General features: G+C 44.2%; 1 protein-coding gene across 1 annotated transcript; it reads left to right on the forward strand.

Annotated features, from left to right (window-relative positions):
* Positions 1-1,270: 1,270 nt before the first annotated feature.
* On the forward strand, positions 1,271-9,933 carry MPV17L (MPV17 mitochondrial inner membrane protein like). Its single transcript, XM_044232561.1, has 4 exons — positions 1,271-1,590; positions 4,501-4,571; positions 8,648-8,677; positions 8,979-9,933. The coding sequence occupies exons 1-4, from the start codon at positions 1,281-1,283 to the stop codon at positions 9,156-9,158; spliced, it is 591 nt and encodes a 196-aa protein (XP_044088496.1). The 5' UTR covers positions 1,271-1,280; the 3' UTR covers positions 9,159-9,933.
* The last annotated feature ends 11,946 nt before the right edge of the window (positions 9,934-21,879 follow it).

The following is a 21,879-nucleotide window of genomic DNA, read 5'->3' on the forward strand; positions in this document are numbered from 1 at the left end:
CAATTCAGCCCACAACAATAAGGTGGACAAGTGGAGGAAGTATTCAAAACAACCCATCAGTCCCCCAGAGTGATAGATGCTTAACAATGCAATGCAATGCAGAGAGATCCAGGCTTGGATACCTGGAGAAAGAACTTTAGTGGGACAACTGGCAATGATTTGAATGAGGTCTGTAGATTAGGTAACAGTATTACATCAGCGATTATTTTCTGGTTTTGATCATGGTACTATGGTTATGCAAGATGTCAGTATTTAGGGAAGCTTGGGTGATGCCTATATGGGAACTCTGTACTATTTTTGCAACTTTTTTCTAAGTCTGGAATAATTTCGAAATGAAAAGTTAAAATTAAAACAAATTCAAATGAGGGGCGCCTGATGCTTTCCCTCTCCATCTGCCCCTTCCCTCCGCTCACGCGTGCTTTCGTTCCAATAAAATAAATCTTTTTAAAAAATTAAAGTGAAATAAAATAGGAATAAAATGGGTAGAAGGGAGAGAGAGAAAGAAAATAGGTTTGGAGGCGTCAGGGAAGGAAGAAAAAGCAAGGAGGACTGAGTTCCTTGGGGTCAGAGATGGTACCTTGAGGTCCCCATTGGACACCCCCCCCCCCCGCTTTTGGAACACTGCCTAGGAGCTCAGCATGTTTTGTGAGGCAATATTCAGTGAGTCACGCATTGAAGAGAAGGCATTAGGTCCCTCCAGCCTCCCTTCCCATTCACGAAAGGCTTCATATTTCGCGTTCCGGATTTGTCTCCTAAGTGACAGGACACCGGGCTGCGTGCGTTGGAACCATGAATTCTTTGCATATAAACATTTAACATACACCGTCCTCTGGGTTACTGGATTTTGGTATCCCTTTTTTCGCACTTTTCTTCCCATCTCTTTCAACCTTTTTTTTTTTTTAAGATATAATTCACATACCATAGACTTCACCCCCCAAAGAACCGCACACCCCGTCACTTCGCATCCCCCCCACCCCCGCCCACTCTCTGACAACCACGGGTCTATTTTCTGTCGCTAAGCATTAGCCTATTCGGGACATTTCATGCAAATGGATCATGCATTCCGTGGACCGGCCGCATTTTTAAAGCTCAGCCCCACAATGGCTAGTGGCCAGGGGATTGGACGGCGCGGGTTGGGTGTGCTCGGGGCGCCCAATGGCTCGGAAGCATCTGGGAAGACAGGTGCAGGTGGCGGAGGCGGCGCGGAGGGCAGGGCGGGCGGGCGGGCGTGGCCCAGGGAGCCGGCGCGGCGGTCGCTGGCGGGCGCCCCCCGCGCGGGCATGGCGGCTTGGTGGCCCGCGATGCTGCGCGCGGTCCGGCGCTACCCGTGGCCCACGAATGTGCTGCTCTACGCGGCGCTCTTCTCCGCCGGCGACGCGCTGCAGCAGCGGCTACGGGGTGGTCCGGCCGATTGGCAGCAGACGCGGCGCGTGGCCACCGTGGCCGTGACCTTCCACGCCAACTTCAACTACGTGTGGCTGCGCCTGCTGGAGCGCGCGCTGCCGGGCCGTGCGCCGCGCACCGTGCTGGCCAAGGTGCTGTGCGACCAGGCGATCGGCGGGCCCGTGGCCGTCTCGGCCTTCTATGCCGGTGAGGGGCTGGGATGGGAATTAGGGGCCAGGGCGAGATCCGCCGGGGGGTAGGGGAGCAAAGGATCCAAGGTTGGGTCGACTGGAGGCAGGGGCTGGCGGGGCCCAGGGCTGGGGGCTGCAGGGGACTGGGATGGAGCGGGAGCCGGGGGCTCTGGGATCGACTAGGGCAGGAGGCCGTGGGGGGCGGAGGTGGAGGCAGAATTTCAGGAGGTTTCTTGAGAGGGTCAGGGTTGAGTTTCCAGAGCCGAGAAGTCTGGGAACCAGAGATTAAGTGGGAGAAGTTGAAAGGTGGTGCCCCCGGGGAGTGAAGGGGTTAGGGTCCCAGATTGCAGCTGGGACTCCAGGGTTGAGTATAAAGGTTTCAGGGGGGCCTGGTGCATCGGCTAGAACGGGAGGGAGGCAGGGCTGGGGTTCCATTTCCTCCTGGAAAAGGTCCACATGAATGTCGAGGCAATCACAGCCTGTGGCCATGGCGGCTGCCAGAGCTATGACCCAGTCGTGGGACCGGGCTGTCCTGCTCCAAAGAAAATCCCCTCCAGGGACTATGGGCCTCCTTTCCCCTGACAGACACTCCTTTTCAACACACCAAGCAAATGCAACGGGCCTCAAGACCATGGGAGCAGAGCAGGTGGAACCTGAGGTAGCAACAGATTCCCCCAGAAACTTCACGCTCAAGGCCTCAGTCCTGCTTTGGTAACAAGATTTTCCTTTGGGGTTCTGTCCCTCTGTAAAATCCAAGAAAATGTGAGTGGACCTTGGACCCTGCCTTGGAGAGCTCTCTGCCTGTGAAAGTCCTGGGAGGCCCCTCCTCAGAAAATCGCCCTGGGGCCAAAGGCCAGATTTTGGGAATCCTCCTTAGGGCCTTAAATACCAGAAACAGTGGGCGGGTTGTTGTGGCCTCCACCCTCCCTAGCATTTTCAATAGCCTTAAGGGAGGGGGGTGGGGGCTGTCACCAATTCCCCAAGAAAAGCCAAGGGTCCTGGGCCTGGCATTTAGGGATAGAGAAGGTCTAGAGAAGACCCAAGAGGGTCTTCTTTGCAGTAGCTGCTAATGCCTTCTAAACCAGGTCATGGGAGTCACATCAGTGTCTTGAAGAGACCGACACTGCCCTTTGGATCTTATTTTGGGGAGCCAGGTCTGGTTCCTTTTCTCACAAAGCCCAGAGGAAGCCTCAGCCAACCGCAGGGCCGATGGGGTCCGTGGGGGCAGCGACATCAAGGACCCAGGGAGGGGGCGCTGCTGGGTGCCTGGTCCCACGGTGTGACTTCCAGGCCACATCTGCAGAGGGGCTCCTTAGGTCCATCACTACAATTGCCTTGAACCCTGGTGAAGGAGTTGGGACCTAGGGGCTGAGCCTTTAGGAACTCAAACAACCCAGGAGGCAGATCCTCTTTGTTCTTCCCGTGTTACAGAGAAGGAAACTGAGTCTCCAAAGAGGTTAACCGACTTGCCGGAAGACCACAGAATCCAGTTCTCAGTCTTGAGTGTTGTTATGTCTGAAGCCCGGAAGGGGCCCCAGGAGGCCGGTGATTTAAATCTGAGGCTCCTGACTCGGATTCCGACCCAGATGGCTGCTTTGCTTTGCTTTGTAGATTTCTGTCCCAATTTCCTTCCCTTTCTTGTGAAAGCGGAGAGGGGGGTGGGGTGGGGCGGATGTTTGTTCAAGGCATTTCCGACTTGGAAATTGCCTATATCAGGTGATCCTTTGTGCCGGAGCCACCTTGGGGAGCTCGGATTGTGATGGAGAGGTCTGGCCTGGAATCCACACCTCGGTTGGACTTGGTCCCATATTAACCTCCCTGAGCTTCTTTTCTGCCTCTGTAACTCCCAGCCTCAGTGGATTGTTTGGGTGGGTGGGAGGAACAGGTGTCCAATGAAATAAGGCATAAGAAGTGCTTAGTGCTTATTAATTATTATTTAGTGGAACCCGATACTACCAATTCGGGCCTGGGTATTTTAAATCCTGTTCTAAGAAGCTCTTGCAATTGACTAAAAAAACCCCACTCATTTCCCCTTCCTCCTAATCGTATTTGAAGGAAACTTTTTAAAGCACTTTTATTTTTACTCCTTTCTAAAATAGGAGGATTTTTGTCTTTGCTCCCTGAATTTCTTCTCAGGGTTGTTGAACATACAAAGTTTTCAGGATGTTTTTAGAAAGGCTGAATTGGTGTTCTGCTTTCACATTCTGATTGGGATAATTCTGATTAGAAGGCTGATGGGAACTTGGTAGTTGCCAAAATACCCAGGATCCATCAGCCTTTTTTTTTTTTAAGACGGAAATTAAATTTTTAGAAATTTATTTAAATATTTTATTCATTTGAGAGAGAGAGCGCATGCATATGAGTGGGAGCTAGAGCACAAGCCAGGGAGAGGGGCAGAGGGAGAGGGAGAAGCAGACTCCCCAATGAGCAGGGAGCCCCCATGTGGGGCTCCTTTCCAGGACCTTGGGATCATGACCCAAGCAGAAGGCAGATGCTTAACCAACCGTCCAGGAACCCTAAATTTTTAAAATGTTAAACATTTTACAAAAAGTTTGGAAGGCAGAGGAGAGAAGTCACTGATCGTCCTGCTCTCTGAACACTGGGAATTCTCTTACAATTTATATATAACTCATTTATATATAAATACAGATCTTTCTGCTATCTCTTTGGTACCCTGCTATTTTCACTTCATATTTATCATTCCTTTAAGATTTATCTAGTTTTATTTTTTTTAATTCTGCTTATTTTTTAAAAAGATTTATCTCATTTTAGAATGGAGGTATGTTGTCATTGTCAGGTCAGAAGGGACATAATGAACGAGAGGTACTGTGGGTACTTCGCATATGAGAAGAGAAAACTTGAACTGTTACAGTTTTCTTTCTACTGAGTCTTGCAAATTTCCTGTGGTGTGTGTTTTTACAAATAGGTATGAGTATTCTCCAAGAAAAGGATGACATATTTTTGGACCTGAAACAGAAATTCTGGAATACGTACAAGGTAAGACAGACTTTGGAAAGGCAACCAAAATCTTTTAGTATATTTGTAACATTAGATACATTTTAAGAAAACTAATTTTTTTTTTTGAAGATTTTATTTATTTGAGAGAGAGAGAGCAGGAGAGAGGGAGAAGCAGACTCCCTGCTGAGCCAGGAGCCCAATGTGGGACTCAATCCTGGGACTTCAGGATCACGACCTGAGCCAAAGGCAGTAGCTTAACCAACTGAGCCACCCAGCTGCCTTTTAAGAACTATTCTTAAGGGTTCCAATTGGTTGGCACAAGGGTATAGTATTTTGACAGAGAGATCTTAAATTTGTTTTGAGAGAGAAACGAGAAGAAGCTTTAAGAGTGTTTCCAAGTTAGGAGAGACACGGTGTCTCTGAGTTTTGGTCAGTGTTCGCAATGATTCCTGTTTTTTAAATTTACTCTTGCTAGTGACTACAGTTTATTTAGTGAATTTTGGAGCCAAAGAGGCCATTGCAAAATAGGAAAAGCAGAATGTGAGTGATGAATGGAATTGTTGCGGAGCCAATGTTCCCAGGTGTCCATTCTGCTGAGTCCTTGTGAAGGATACCGTTCCCCAAGATTACTTCTAGACTTAAAGCAAGTTGCCTGTTGTACTGTTTGCTCAGGGCAAATATTCACACCCCAGTCCAACAAATATTTATTACCTTATTCAGTGGAGATTTATTGAGCCCTATCTGTGAGGCCTGCCAAAAGCAGGGATGCCTTCCATCTCTCGCCAACAGGAAGCTTGATTTTTACGAATCCCAATGAAGTGAAGTTTCAGGATTGTAGAATATACGGACTGGCCTTGGGCTTCGCATGTACTTAATTCCCTATCAGAAGCCGTGCCAAGCCACACCTGCTATTGCCTGTACTCCTTCTGGAATTTTCTGTTGACACTGAGCCCCAGCATCAGCATTGTCGCTTGATGGTTGCAGGGAGATGACAGGGAGTGTGGCGGCCACATTCTCAGGGATGGTCCTGTTCTTCCTTTTAAGGGGAAAGAGTATTCAGAACTAGTTACTTCTCCTGGGGCAGAAATTGTGAGCCTGTTGCGTCATCCGAATGCAATTTTCTTTGGCTCTATTTTGGAAAAAGGAACATGTTTTCCCACTATGTCATGGATCCTGTGGAGGTGTATACATTTAACATTTAAGAAAAGAGCAAGCAGCAGAATTGGGGAAGAAAGGGGCTTTAAACGGGGATTTGCAGATGCTTCAAATTCTCCTCCTTTAATGAAGACACACAGACCCACTTTGTTGGGTGTTGAAGGTCATGCCAAGGATCCTGGATGTTGGCAACAGTGGCAAGAGAAACCAGCTGGAGTGTTATGGTAACCAAGTTCACATAAGACACAGGGAATGGGAATAGGGATGACTGGAGAGCTACTGAGGAGGCAGAATTGGTAGCTCTGGGTGAATGGTGGTCGGGGTAATGGGCAAGGACCATCGAGGATGACCCACAGGTTTCTGGCTTGAGTCACTCCATGAGTGGTGACTCAATACTTGAGAGAGGACATAGTGAGCCAATTGGAAAAAGAAAGATAGAGGATTTCAGTTTGAGAAATGCTGAATTCTAGATGCGTTTAGAATATACAAAGGGAGGGCCACCTGGGTGGCTCAGTCGGTTAAGCATCTGCCTTTGGGTCAGGTCATAATCTCAGGGTCCTGGGATCGAGTCCCGCATCGGGCTTCCTGCTCAGTGGAGTCTGCTTCTCCCTCTCCCTTTGCTGGCTGCTCCCTCTTGCTTGTGTTCCTCTCAAATAAATAAATAAATCTTAAAAAAAAAAAAAAAGAATATGCAATGGAGATTTCCAGGTGCACAGAGGAAAACCCAGAGCTAGGGATGTTAGATATGGGAGAAGATGGGTTAAAACCAGGCTCTCGAGTCAACTTGATCAATGAAACCAAGAGCACGAATGGTAGGAGTCAGAAGACAAGAAGCATCCAAAAAGAATCTGTCACTAAAGGCTTTCTTGTAGCCCAAAGGATATGTGAGTAAGAGGAGAACTGTTTTGTTTTGTTTTGTTTTGTTTGCTTTTTTTTTTTTTTTGGTGGCAAAGGAGTCAACCCCCTGCCCAATCCACATTCTTAGGATGAAGGTAGAAAGGACACTGCCTAGTTTATTTGTTGCTGACATGTAGGTACTATTTGAGATTTTGGTTGATTTGGTGGGGTTTTTTGTTTGTTTGTTTTTGTGTGTGTGTGTGTGTTTTGCAGATGACATGCCATTTCTGTCTCTTTCCACAAGCTAGGGTAGGGGGGCTCAGGGGGGCTCTTAGAAATTTATCTGATAATTACATTCATCTCTTTCATCGTTTTTGAAAACTTTAATTTGGAAATAATTTCAAACTGATGGAAAAGTAACATGAATAGTTCCAAGAATACCCTTTACCCATCGTCACTGACGGTTAACGTTTTGCCCATTATTACTTTCTGGCTGGATCCATCTATATCCATCCATCTTTCTGTCTGTTTCCCGGAAGCATTTGAGACTAAGTGACACACAGAATTACCCTTTACCCTAGGACATTTACGGATCTGTTTTCTAAGTATCGATTTTCTAAGAATAAATAGTTCTCTAGGAAGCTCCAGCAGAGTTAGCAACTTCAGTACATTTAACAATGGTAGTGAGCCTTTTATCTCATTCACCTTCCTTCTGCCATGTTTGTCAATCGACTATCTGATGGCCTTTATAGCATTTCTTTTTCCTTTTAAAGAATTTTTTTTTTAATTTTTATTTATTTGACAGAGAGAGATCACAAGTAGGCAGAGGCAGGCAGAGAGAGAGGGAAGCAGGCTCCCTGCTGAGCAGAGAGCCCAATGTGGGGCTCGATCCCAGGACCCTGAGATCATGACCCGAGCAGAAGGCAGAGGCTCAACCCACTGAGCCACCAGGCGCCCCTCTTTTTCCATTTAGTACAGGATCCAATCTAGGGTCAGACAGTGAGTTCAGTTGCTGGGTCTCTTTAGTCTCCACTAATTGGGAACTTTTCCTCAGCCTTCTCTTACCTATTACAACATTAATATTTTTGAAGACTGCAATTCTGTTCCCCCTCCCCCAAACAACAAGAACCAACAAAACAGCAGCAACAACAAATCATTCCCTTTTGGGGGGCATTTTGTAATACACAAGAATGTCAGTTAAATTTGTTCTATAGTAAGAAATAATAGAATATATTATTTGCCTTAAATCTTTTTTTAACAACAACAAAAAATCAAACATTTTAGATAAAATAGTCACCTATGGCTCTTACTGCCTGAAATAGTATAAGATATTATTACTTTTTAAAAAGATTTTATTTAGGACGCCTGGGTGTCTCAGTTGGTTAAGGATCTGCCTTCGACTCAGGTCATGATCGTGGAGTCCCAGAATCGAGTCCCACATTAGGCTCTGCTCAGCAGGGAGTCTGCTTCTCTCTCTGACCCTCTCCCCTCTCATGCTCTCTCTCTCACTCTTTCTCTTAGTAAATAAATAAAATCGTTTTTAAAAAAACGATTTTATTTATTTATCAGAGAGAGAGAGAGAGGAGAGAGTGAGGAGGGGAAGGGGGAGGGAGAACTAGACTCCCCACTGAGCAGGAAGCCCCAAGATGGGCTCGATCCCAGGACCCCGAGATCGTGACCTGAGCCGAAGGCAGACACTTAAGTGATGAACCACCCAGACACCCAAGTAGAACATATTATTAACAAATCATTCCATGAAGAATGACAAATTTAAAACTTGACTGATGATCCTTTTATAAATATATTCCCGTAGCATTTGCCTGGGCTAACGTATACATATATGTTGTTATTTTGAAAGTGGCAGTTTAACAGAAATGGTGCTGATTCTGGACGTCTTTTCATTCTGGACCTGTGACTATAACTCCTGTAATCGCCTCACACCTCCAAGCTCTTTGCAGTGCTCCCACCCTCTCCTACTGGAGGGACTTTAAGGAGTCTGATGTAATCGGCTTAGTCTGAAATACAATCTCACCTCCGGGTTTTATCTGCCTGGTATTTCTTAATCTTCTGCATTGCTTCTTTGTGATTAAAAGGCATACTAATTGAGTTTTTCTGTATTCCAGAGCGGTCTGATGTACTGGCCTTTTGTGCAGGTGAGTTTCCAACTACTCAGAATGCTAACTAATGGGGCGCCTGGGTGGCCCAGTCATTAAGTATCTGTCTTCAGCTCAGGGCATAATCCCAGGGTCCTGGGATCCAGGGTCCTGGGATCCAGCCCTGCATCGGGCTCCCTGCTCGGTGGGAAGCCTGCTTCTCCCTTTCCCACTCCCCCTGCTTGTGTGCCCTCTCTCACTGTCAAATAAATAAAATCTTTTAAAGAAAATTTTTTAAAAAATGCAAACTGATGGCAGAGGTTGACATGGAGCTCTAGAACAGTCTTTCTTTCTGTTACAGCTGACCAACTTCAGCCTGGTTCCTGTTCACTGGAGGACAGCTTACACGGGACTCTGTGGTTTTCTGTGGGCCACCTTCCTTTGCTTTTCACAACAGAGTGGCGATGGCACGGTCAAGTCGGCTTTTGCCTTCCTTCATGTAAAGGAGGCCAGTGCCCTTGAAAGGTCCCCCAAGGAATGAGAAGCCAAGGACTCCCTAGCAATGCCGATTTCTTCCATTCCTTCCTTCTCTCTTCCTTCTTTCCCTCCTCCCTTCCTCCCTCCCTTCCGCCCATGCAGTGGCTTGCCTAAAGATAACAGAGTCTACTTACCAGTTCCTTGCTCCATTTTGGAGACTGACTCTCACATAGACCCCATTGTTTCATTATCCATGAGTACTTAAAATTTTATCCAAACCTTTCTTTTCCCCCCATTTTGGTCTGAAAGCCTCACTTCTCTAATATTTTTACTCCTCTAATTCTTTGGTTAATATTGGTAACAGTGACGTCATGGCGCTTTGCAGTTACTCCGATTTCTATGCTTATATTTTAATGCTGGTTGATTTAAAGAACCTGTTTTGATCATTTACTTAACGTCGAAAATCTCAGGTTATCCCGATATCACCCCCAACACATACTTTTGGGTCAGTTTAACTTTTATACCAGAAGTAGTCCTTAGAGAATATTTCTATTTACATAGAGCTCAATCGAAGAGAAGACTAAATAACCAAATTTTTTTCTCTCGAAATACTTTATATAATAATTTATGGTTATACTGATGGTCAGTTCTGTAAGTGCATTTTATGCTGTCAAAAAACGGTATCTGATTGGTGTGTCCCATATGGAATGTATTTTTCAGAGATCTTCTACTTTTGTAATTTTTTAGTTAAGCGCTTTTTAGTTAATGTGTTCTAATTTTGAGCCTATTCAGTGGACTGAAGGACCCCATTTTTCTAGACAATAAAAAACTTACAAAAATTTCTGGCTTCTTAAAGACATATATTGAATGAAGTTTCTAAGAAAATGAACAATTTTTCTTCCTCTGGAAGGAAAAACTCTATTCCATAAATTTCCAGGGGAAATAGTTACCCCAAATTTCACACTAAGATTATATTTTTTAAAAAAAAATCAATGCTTCCCAGGAGTACCTGTGGCTCAGGTGGTTGGGCGTCCATTTCTTGATCTTGGCTCGGGTCTTACTCGCTCAGTCATGAGTTTGAGCCCCAAGCTGCCTCCATGATGGCCGCCGAGCCTACTTAAAAAACAAACAAAGAAACAATGCTTTCCAATAAATCGTTATCAGTAATCTTTAAGGTAGACATGAGAAACTGGATCCAGACTTCCAGATTTACTCAGTTTGTCTAACCTCAAAACCAGTGGATCTAAAAATGATATGACTATCTGAAGAAGTTTCAGCAAACTTCACCCAAGAATTATACCAAAATGCTGCTGCTTCCAGTGAAGTCTTTTTTTTTTTTTTAAAGATTTTGTTTCTTTAACAGACAGAGATCATAAGTAGGCAGAGAGGCAGGCAGAGAGAGAGGATGAAGCAGGCTCCCCACTGTGCAGAGAGCCCAATGTGGGACTTGATCCCAGGATGCTGAGACAATGACCTGAGCTGAAGGCAGAGGCCTTAACCCACTGAGCCACCCAGGTGCCCCTTCCGGTGAAATCTTGTACGAATTTTAAGGTGGGAAGCACTGGAATGTTAATAATACATTCATCTTGCAAATTTGTATTTAAGATTAATTGAGAACATACCCTTCAATTTTTTACGCACCTAATTCGTAATATAAATTAATGTAGGTTTTAGGTATCTCATGTCTATGATTTATTTGAATTTAATCGGTATTAACCTATATTACCTTATTGGGACAATAGTAAGGAAATTTCTAGATACCTTCTAAAATAATTTGTTACCTACACTGTTTTGAATGTCGCTAATGTAACGGAAAATCTGTTCCATCACACTTAAGATGAATTCTTAAGTTTAGAAATTCATTAGAAATTGCATCTTGAGTAACTATGCGAAAGTACTAACTGGCAATTTCTTAGATGAGCTTCAATATTACTTTTTAGATGGAAGAGCAGTGCTTGCATTTTGTGTCAAAGTCCTTGGGAAAACAGACCTTGTTTAAATTGTCGAGAGGAAGAAGGCTTATTGCTCATAAACAAGCACGCCTTCATCCATCCCTACCCAAACCTGTGCTGCTGTATGCTGTAGAGAAGGTACAGCGTGTGTTCTCCGCATTTCTGCAAGTAATGTACTTGGGATTTTTATGCAATAGTGCTTTTGTGTTTTTGTGGGTGAAATGGAAGGTATTCCAACTAACGCAATGTTTGTCTATTTTTAAAAAGCTGCCAGTCTTGGTATAATACACTCTGAACCTTCCCAGGTGGCCCCTACCCTTCCTTCAGATTTTCCTATTCTGTTAAGTGTCTTTAACTTGGTTGTGTGTTGTTTCAGCAGGTTCTTCTGGCCCCTGTGCTTGCTCGGGCAAAGAGAAAAACCCATTATTCATTGTCCTTGCCAGGCTGGAGACAGACTGGATTTTCAGTTTCCAGTATGTGTGGAAAACAAAAGGGAAATTTGAAAGGGGAATCTGAGAAATGTCGAAAGCATTTACAAAATTTTAAACATTTTTTAAAATTTTAAATTAAATATTAAATTCAATTTAAAATTTAATTTCAATGAACATAGAATGTATTATTGGTTTCAGAGGTAGAGGTCAGTGATTCGTCAGTCTTTTATGATACCAGTGCTCATCCCATCACGTGCCCTCCATCATGTCCATCACCTGTTACCCCCTCTTATCACCCCACTCCTGTCCAGCAACCCCCAGTTTGTTTCCTATGATTCAGAGTCTCTTTCGGTATGTCTCCCTCTGATTTCATCTCGTTTTATTTTTTTTCTCTCTTCCCCTAGATCCTCTGTTTCAAAAGCATATTAAAAAAAAAAAAAAAAAGCTTATAGGATACTGAATTCTGATCCTCTTGTAAGTTAGCTTGAACTCAGGGATCACAAATCCTGCCGTAGGTCCAGGCTTTTGGGCTAGCTACCCTGTGGCTCAAATAGTGTCTCCCGGCATTCCTTTTTTCTGACTCTGATTGTCACTGATTGTCACCACTGACCACCACCACCAGGGAGGCTGTCTCCTTGGCCCTGCTACCATTAAAATTAAGAGTGCTCCTATCCCATCTTACTGGATGCCTGGTTTCCATCTCCAGGCCCGGAAATGGGCCTCTTACTTAGGTAACTCAGAAACGATGTCTCAGTCGAAGGAAGAGCTTTCTGTCCACACAACTGGGTGTGACCATTGTTATCATCCACCAGTATAACTGTAACCATAATCGTGATGATAACTGTGTGGAAAGAATCATGGCCTATTCCAAGAATTATGGACTAGAAGTAAAAACATGGATAATCAAATTCTCAGGACATTTAGTTCAATCCATAATTCAGTGCTTGAGCAGTGCCTGTGACAAGTGGTCAATGGAAAGCTTGAATATTACCCAAGCAACGCCACCCAGCCATAGGTTATTGGCATAAGCAGTGGGTACTTTGAAATCATGCTGCCCTGGGTAATCAAGGAAGGCTTCCTGGAGGAGATGCCTAAGCTGCATCCTGAAAGGATGGAAAGTCACAAGACTAAAGGGCTGTAAATTGGAATGGGGATGGAGGATCAGATGAGAGAAGATGAGATCTTGAAAGAGAAAGCTGAGAAAAGGCCTGTAAGTTCTAACATAGCGGGACATTTCCATCGACCCGTTCCTCAACTTTGGGTAATGTAAATGGTCCTAGCCAGCTTACTTGTGTTTAAATATCATGTAACACCTGCAACTTCTCAGTCTTTTTCATTTGTAGGAGAATTAATAAAAGTGATTCCCTTTTATCGATATCATGGTTGGGTGAGACAGAATTAGGGAATGTGAGAGTTTGTGTATGTTTAAAAATGTCCTGATACTGAGTTTGAAAGAAGCATGCAAAATATTTTTCTTGGAATCTGGGCAGTAGGTGATTCTGTAGACAAAGTAATTATTTTTCCTAAGGATTTATTTATTTGTTTGAGAGAAGGGGGTAGGGAAGGGGCAGAGGGAGAGAGGGAGAGAGAATCTCAAGCAGACTCTGTGCTGAGCACTGGGCCTGACTCAGGGCTTGATCTCAGGACCCTGAGATCATGACCTCAGCCGAAATCAAGAATCAGATGCTTAACTGAGCAATACAGGTGCCCCCCAAGTAATTTTTGACCCCCCTATACAGTCAGTGAATTTGGCCTTTGAGGGGGGGGCTCATACAAATGAGGGCATGCTTCAAGAAAACATTTTCTCTTTTGTATGGATGCTTTGGGGGCCAAAATAAAAACTGTTTCATGACCAGAAGGTATAAATACAGATAGGGTTCAAAGAGGGAAGCATTTTCACATTCTAGGACTTCATTAATAATTATAATTTTGGTTCTTTAATACATTGAAGAAAAATATATTCCTTTCACAATAAAATCCGTAGATAAAGAGATCTAACTTTGCCGTTTGAGGTTGTATCTAAATAGGATCCCCAGATCAACTATGTTAACCACAACCAACCAAATTAAAGGTAGGTCATCTCTTCAATTGAGGTACATTACCCAGAACTACAATTTCTAACTCATGTATCACTGCTTGATACTTTACTTGTTTACTGTTCTTCTTCCAAGGATTGTCATCCCTTAGACTTTGTTTGGAGCTCTCAAAAAATATTTTTCCCTGGGGCACCTGGGGGGCTCATTCATTGGGCATCTGCTTTCGGCTCAGGTTCTGATCCCAGGGTCCTGGGATGAAGCCCCACATTGGGCTCCCTGCTCGACGGGAAGCCTGCTTCTCCCTCTCCCACTCCCCATCCTTGTGTTCCCTCTCTCACTGTGTCTCTGTTAAATAAATAAGTAAAATCTTTAAAAAATATATGTATATATTTTTTTCCCTGTGTGGGCAATTTGCTTTTAATTCAGTGGCACTTTATGTGAATTTCTAGAGTATGTGCCAAAACAAATTCTATCCAGAACACACGCAACATATTCTGGAGGCAGCTTTCATTTGGAAATTAGATTCATCTTCTGAAAGTATTAGAACATTAGTAGATTTTTGTGTCTCAAGATTTAGACTTTGCATTGGCTACCTTCAATCTTCTTTACTGATAATGTTTGGAACCTAAAGGAACCAAATCACAGAAAATGCAATTTATTTTTTTTAAAGGTTTTATTTATTTCTTTTGAGAGTGAGTGAGCAAAAGACCACAAACGGGGAGGAGGGGCAAAGGGAGAGGGAGAAGCAGACTCCCACTGAGCAGGGAGCCCAATGCAGGGCTCCATCCCAGGACCCCGGGATCATGACCTGAGCTGAAGGCAGATGCTCAACCAACTGAGCCACCTAAGCGCCCCAGAAAATGCAATTTAAAAACAATTGAGGGGCGCCTGGGTGGCTCAGTGGGTTAAGCCGCTGCCTTCAGCTCAGGTCATGATCTCCGGGTCCTGGGATCAAGTCCCGCATCGGGCTCTCTGCTCAGCAGGGAGCCTTCTTCCCTTCCTCTCTCTCTGCCTGCCTCTCTGCTTACTTGTGATCTCTCTCTGTCAAATGAATAAATAAAATCTTTAAAAATAAATAAATAAAAACAATTGAAAGGGGTGCTTGGCTGGCTCAGTCGGTTAAGCATCTGACTGTTGATCTCAGCTCAGGTCTTGATCTCAGGGTTCTGAGTTCAAACCCTGTACTGGGCTCCATGCTGGGCATGGAGTCCACTTAAAAAAAAAATGGGAAATTTTCCTTTTAATACTGTTAATGGCCAATAAGTGAAAGGGGGAAATCTGGAGTTCAAAGATCAAGTGTCTGCTTGGAGTTTAAAGGTAAGGAAGAGCTGTGAACGGTAGCCAACCAAGGGGAACAAAAGAGAGTAATTAATAATTGAGTGACATTTTGGGTGTATGTCAGTTCAAAGCATTTCTTTTCCTAGTTCCCTTCCCCTCCCTAAGTCTGTCTTTCCTTACATGAATTTTTTTTTGAAGATTTTATTTATTTATTTGACAGAGATCACAAGTAGGCAGAGAGGCAAGCAGAGAGAGAGAAGCAGGCTCCCTGCTGAGCAGAGAGCCTGATGTGGGGCTCGATCCCAGGACCCTGGGATCCTGACCTGAACCGAAGGCAGAGGCTTTAACCCACTGAGCCACCCAGGCGCCCCTCCTTACATGAATCTTAATTCATCCACGTATTCTTCTTTCGAATGACTACACCTTCGATCCCTGCCCCCAATCACGACCGCCACCCTAACCCTCCAGGGAGAGAATCAGGGCCATGACAGGGACCAGAGCACTGAAGCGATGTGGCAGCCTTGCTTTTTAGAGGGTCGTTAGCAGAGATCTCCTCTTTGGGAGAATTCTGAAATGAGCAAACATTCGGAGGCAGCTTCTACTTGGAATTAGGCTCATCTTCTGAAAGTATTAGGAACTTAACGGATTCTCGCGCGGCCCAAGACTTAGACCTTGCGTTGCCCATTTTCTTTTCAGAGCTGTTCTCTTTTCTCCAGGTGCCCTTTTCCCACAGTCTCTCAGGCTATAATGCTGTGTCTTCCAAATTAGCTCTCATTTCCTCTCTTTGCCTCTCAAAACTCCCATTCTCTTCATGTGGCTGATTTGGGCTGGATGTAGAGATGTCGTTTATTAAACTAATTTGCTGAAATGTGGATGAGAGCCTTTCTAGCTGAGGTGTTGTTGTTGTTGTTGTTTTTTTTTTTATTGCTAGCACAAATCTCTGGATGGAATTTCATGAACTGTTGCTGGGGTGGGAAGGGGTAGAGAGAAGAGGATGTATTTTTGGCAGAAGACTTTGTGATACACTTTCTGTTAGGCCGTGCACTTCCCACTGGCTCAGAGCCAGCCGGGCAACAATGCTATGAACTTCCATAGTGGGAGGCCGTGATCTATTTGTATATCTGTGTGTCCTACCAGACCGTGGGCTTCCTGAGGGAAGGATGTATTTCTTTTTCTTTTTCTTTTTTTTAAGATTTTATTTATTTATTTGACAGAGAGAAATCACAAGTAGGCAGAGAGGCAGAGAGAGAGAGAGAGAGAGGAGGAAGCAGGCTCCCCGCTGAGCAGAGGGCCTGATGCGGGACCCGATCCCAGGACCCCGAGATCATGACCTGAGCCGAAGGCAGCGGCTTAACCCACTGAGCCACCCAGGTGCCCCAAGGATGTATTTCTTATATATATTTGTATCTAAAGTGTCCAGCACACAGCAGAAACTCAGTTAACAGTGTTGAATGAAGTTATGTAGTTTGTGGATTTCTCATCTGTTGTTTTTTGCTGGTGCTGAGAAATCTACACTGATCTCACCTTTTCTTTTTTCTTTCTTTCTTTTTTTTTTACAAGATTGCTATTTATTTATTTGAGAGAAAAAGAGAGGGAGTTGGGGAGAAGGGGGAGAGGGAGAGGAAGAAACAGACTCCCCGCTGAGCAGGGAGCCTGATGGAGGGTGTGTGTGTGGGGGGGGGGTTGATCCCAGGACCTTGGGATCGTGACCTGAGCCAAAGGCAGACACAGACTGAGTCACCCAGGTGCCCCCGGACTATTACCACTTTCATTTTCATCCCATTTGCAGGCAGCTCTCCTGTCTTAAGCTCAGCACAGCCTAGACCTTCAACCTGTCCATCTGTAGGCTCAGACAGTTCTGTTTTCTTCCGGATGCTTATGACTTGTGGGCTTTGGTTTCCCCGTGCCCATCTTGCACATGTCCCCAGAAGGATGTCTCTTCACATCTCTACAAGGCTGGATTGTTTGTCTTTCAGACTAGGTGGAATTATGGTAGTTGGACTCTCTCTAATTACTGAGAAACCTTTTGTGATGGTTAATTTTATGCGTCATCTTGACTGGGTCCGGGGAGTTCTAGATATTTGGTCGAACATTCTGGGTGTTTCTCTGGGGGTGCTTTTGGATGAGGTTAGCATTTAAATCAATAGAATGAGTCACGCGGATTACTTTCCCTAACATGAGTGGGCCTCATTTCATCTACTAAAAGCCTGAGTAGAAGAAAAAAGGCTGATGTCCCCCAAGTAAGAAAAAAACTCTTCCTCCTGCCTGCCTTCAAACTGGGACGCTGGCTTTTTTTCCTGCCTTTGGACTCAAATGGACACATAGGTCTTTCTGGGTTTCAAGGCTGCTGGCCTTCAGATAGGGACATGCCATCAGCTCTCCTAGTTCCCACGCCTTCAGACTCCAACTGGAACTAAACCATCAAGCTCTCCTGGGTCTCCAGCCTCCAAATCACATGGTAGATGAACTTGCCTCCACAGTCATGTGAACAACTTCCTTATAATAAATCCGTATGTATACACACACACATACATCTTATTGGTTCTCTTCCTCTGGTGAACACTGACCAATACCCCCTTGTTTATGTGCATTAGTATTCCACGGTTCATGGTTCATGCACTGTGGTTGTCTGTGGACCATGATCACCAGCTCGTAACTGTTACAGAATTACAATGAACATTACTTTCTGGGACCCCTGAAATCATACCGTGTAGGTGGTCACCCACCCTTCATCTGTAGCCTCTCTAACAGGACCACTAATTATATAATCTGAAAACAGAGGTTCGGCCAGATAACCAGGTAACTGGCAAATAACTAACTGCACATTCACTTAGCTTCACAGTGGATGGAATGTGTGTGTTGTGAGTTGTGTGAATGTTGGGGACGGAGAATGGATTCTAGTTAGACTGTAAGCCCTTTTGGCGCTCAGACCGTTAAGGGCTCCATGGGCTCTCTGCTCTCCCTCTGCCTGCCGCTCCCCCTGCTTGTGATCATTCTCTCTCTCCTTGCCAAATAAATAATAAAAATCTTAAAAAAAAAAAAAGTACAGCAAGTGACTCTGCCTATATTGTGTTATTGTGCTATGAATATTCTGGGAAATATGTAAAGGAAATGAGATTCATATCCTGTAATCTTCCCTAATCATCTCTATTGGTAATTTGAAATTTATGCCCTTCCCTTGGATTGGGATACTAGTTGTCCTTATCTGTTTATATGTGTTGTCTGTCACGGAATTCTTTCCAAACGTTTGGCTTATTTCCTATGTATGTACAGACATACATATTCTCACAGAGCTGAAAACTTAGAATTAAAATTTTTCCCAACTGGTTTCTCAAAAGCCATTCTTTTTGAGCATAAGTAAGAAAAAAAAACTTCAGTACTGGGTTGCCTGGGTGGCTCAGTGGGTTAAAGCCTCTGCCTTTGGCTCAGGTCATGATCCCACGGTCCTGGGATTGAGCCCCACACTGGAGGTCCCTGCTCAGCGGGGAGCCTGCTTTCTCCTCTCTCTTTCTGCCTGCCTCTGCCTACTTGTGATCTCTGTCAAATAAATAAATAAAATCTCTTTTAAAAAATCACAGCATTAGGATTCCTCTTACTAATACCGTGGAGGCAAACTTGAACTTCAAGTTACTAAGGCTACTTTTTCCACCAATCTAGTGCTGACATGGCTCCTTTGGTCTGCAGTCCGCTATTTTCTTCTTTTGTGATTTAAATTCTTTCCTACTGTCTTGACGGAAATAGATTTCCCTGCACACAGTCCAGGAGAATGTGTTCGTTCTCCACTGAGAAGATGCGTTCGAAAAATGTGTTGCATTGCTCTGGCGTTGAGTTCAGCCAACATTGGTATGACTGTCCTGTTTGTGAATGTGTATACTCACGGGCCTCAAGGTCACATTGATCTTTTCTGTGGCTACTCTTGCCATATTTACTGCATCTTCATTTAAGGTTCCTTTCTGTTGCTTCACTATTAGAATCAAACTCTTGTGGGGGCGATTGCGGGGGCTCAGAAGGTTGAGCGTCTGACTCGTGGTTTTGGCTCAGGTCATCATCTCGTGGGTCCTGGGAACGAGTCCAGCATTGAGTCCAAGCTCGGCGGGGAGTCTGCTTGGAATTCTCTCCCTCTTGCCCTCCTCGCATGCACGTGTTCTCTCAAATAAATCAATAATTTTTTAAGTAAATCAGTAAGTTTTAAAAAATGTTTTATTTCTTTATTTGAGAGAGAGAGCAAGCAAGCAGGGGAAGCAGCAGGCAGAGGGAGAGGGAGAAGCAGGCTCCCCACTTGGAAGGGGGGACTCATCATGCAAGGCTCGATCTTAGGACCCTGGGATCGTGACCTGAACCGAAGGCAGCCATTTAACCGACTGAGCCATCCAGGTGCCCCAGCAAATAAATAATTATTTTTAAAAAAGAAACTGTTGTAGGTAGAAGAGAGAGAGACACACGAAGAAATAGACTCTTAACTCTAGAGACCCCACTGATGGTTCCCAGAGGGCGGTGTGTGAAACGAGAGAGGAGGATTAAGGGGCGCCCTTGTCCTGGTAAGCACTGGGTGATGTATGGAAGTGATGACTCACTATATTGTACTCCTGAAACTAAAATTACACTGTATGTTAACTATCTGGAGTTAAAATTTAAAAAGAAAATACTGTTATGGGTATAATGGACATAGTAAGCAGCTATCAGGAAGTGAACTTGGGAGTACCAGAGACAGAATTCCCTTCCCGGTACACAACGCTTGCCTTTTAATTCTAAAATGTAAACGGGGATTGATCATATGGAATTAACTTACACATAAAGTTCAGGTTTGTTAAATTTTCGTGTACCATTCTATCTGAATATATTCTGTTTAAGAGTTGTAAACCGAAAAATTGAAATAAAAACAACTAAACCAAAGTGAAAATATTCCCTGTTCACCTGATTTCTGTAATAGCAGACTTCCAAATTGAAAATCAGGAGAATGTTCTTAACAACAATAAAAAAATTGTGTCAGTATAGGCTCTTGTGCATTTTTGGCCAGTTTTCCTTTTTTGCTACTAAAAGAAAGTGGGGGAAAATTTAGTTTATGCTGGGGCTAAATGCCAGAAAAAAAATGCTTTAGTAATACTTAGAGGTCTTAATAAAGAAACATGAAATATTACATTAATATACTGAACAGTAAGATAAAAACCCACCAGGCAGAAATTATAATCTGTCACATTTTTGCAGACTGTTTTTTACTCCATTATGATAAATAATAGGAAAATGAATCACGATTTCCAGGATTTGGGCCAATAACAAATTTGTGAGGATAAGGTTAGAGAATTTCCTGCAGGTGATGTGTGAAAATTTTGAATAGAGTTAATGACTGCGAATGGTTTATTTTATCCTCTGGGAGAAATGATAAAAAGTGATATATACATCTTGAGTCATTTCTCAACGGTTTGGAGCAATGATGCTTTCACCTGAAGAAATGAAAAGCTCACAAGGAAAATAAGAAACTATATAAGATAGTCAATTGTAAGGTGAAGGCTAGCGGAGGCAATTTTTAACGGCAAATGCAGAGAAAGAATGATGAACGGTACTCGCCAATGTTAAAAGTGAAAAATCGACAATTCCTTTATTTCTCCCCTACACTGCCCCCCTGCCATAGACAGGTTTCTTCATGGTTCTATCAGAACGTCTGGCATTTGCTCATGCGTCCCCTCTTAGGATATTGTGTCTTTGCCTCTTTTTTTGAAAATCTGAATTCCGCTCATAAATCCACTTCTGGGGGTCAGGGCGGGGGGATAGCTAAGTTAGTATTCATTCCTGTGCTGGCTTCGGTCAGTATAGGCTCAGAAGGCTCTCCCTGCTGTTTTTTCTCCCAGGGTTAGGGAAAATAGGGCCTGTGCACACGGGGTAAATTAGTGGGCTGGGCCACTTCGGAGCCACAGACATGTCCGTCTTGCTGGAAAGCAAGCACGCAGGCAAAGAGAATCAGCATCTTCCAACATGGGCCTAGCCCCTCCTTGCTGGTGAGGTCAGTGCTCACACTGGAGCCTTTCAGAGCTCATTCAACTCCTCTCCAGACACCGTCTCTCTGTTTCGAGCCCTCCTCAGACCTCTCTGCTCTGTCTCCCCATTCCATTTCACCTCCATCTGCCTACCTACTAGGGCATGGTAATCTGAGTCTTCGTTGATTCTCCACAAATCTATTAATCATTGCCAGAATTTACACTTTGAGCCCTTTGGGACTCGACTTTTGATTCTCAGAGGTAAATTACTAGACTGTAAGGGATATTTAAAAGTCATCCTTCCATGATAAGTTTCCAAAGCCCGTTTTGAAATCCAGGAGCTAATGATTGACTGACTTCTGGGTCATCTCTGCTTTTTCACTGTGTCTTCCTTCCCATGAGCTGCTGGGGGTAGGGAAGGGCCATGGACACCATACATGGTGGTGGGGAACTCAAAGCAATTGACTATAGCACCTACTACTCATTCATCCATCCATCCTTTTTTTTTTTTCTTTTTCGCAGTAGGCTCCACGCCCAGCATGGACCCCAAAGAAGGGCTTGAACTCAGGACCCTGAGATTAAGACCTGAGATCAAGAGTTAGACACTCAGGGGTGCCTGCATGGCTCAGCAGGTTAAAGCCTCTGCCTTCGGCTCAGTTCATGGTCCCAGGGTGCTGGGATCCAGCCCCACATCGGGCTCTCTGCTCAGCAGGGGCTCTCTGCTCAGCAGGGAACCTGCTTCCCTTCCTCTCTCTCTGCCTGCTTCTCTGCCTACTGGTGATCTCTATCTGTCAAATAAATAAAATAAAAATCTTTAAAACAAAAAGAGTCAGACACTTAACCAACTGAGCCACCTGGGGACACTTTCCATTTATCTATTTATTTAACAAATAATTAGTGAACTGAGTACCTACCTACTCTATGTTTTACAATCCATGCTCAATGTCCAGCCCCAAACACCTTGCCCTGAGGCCATCTCTGCCTGTTCTGACTATGCCTCTAGCTCTTCTCTTCTGATTCTCAGACCATGTACCACCCAACCCAATGCTTAATAGTACATTATTGTGTCTTTTAAGTCATCTCAATTATTTTTTCCTCCCAACAAAATTGAAGCTC

The sequence above is a fragment of the Neovison vison genome, chromosome 14 (genome assembly GCF_020171115.1).
Source record: "Neovison vison isolate M4711 chromosome 14, ASM_NN_V1, whole genome shotgun sequence".
NCBI lineage: Eukaryota > Metazoa > Chordata > Mammalia > Carnivora > Mustelidae > Neogale > Neogale vison.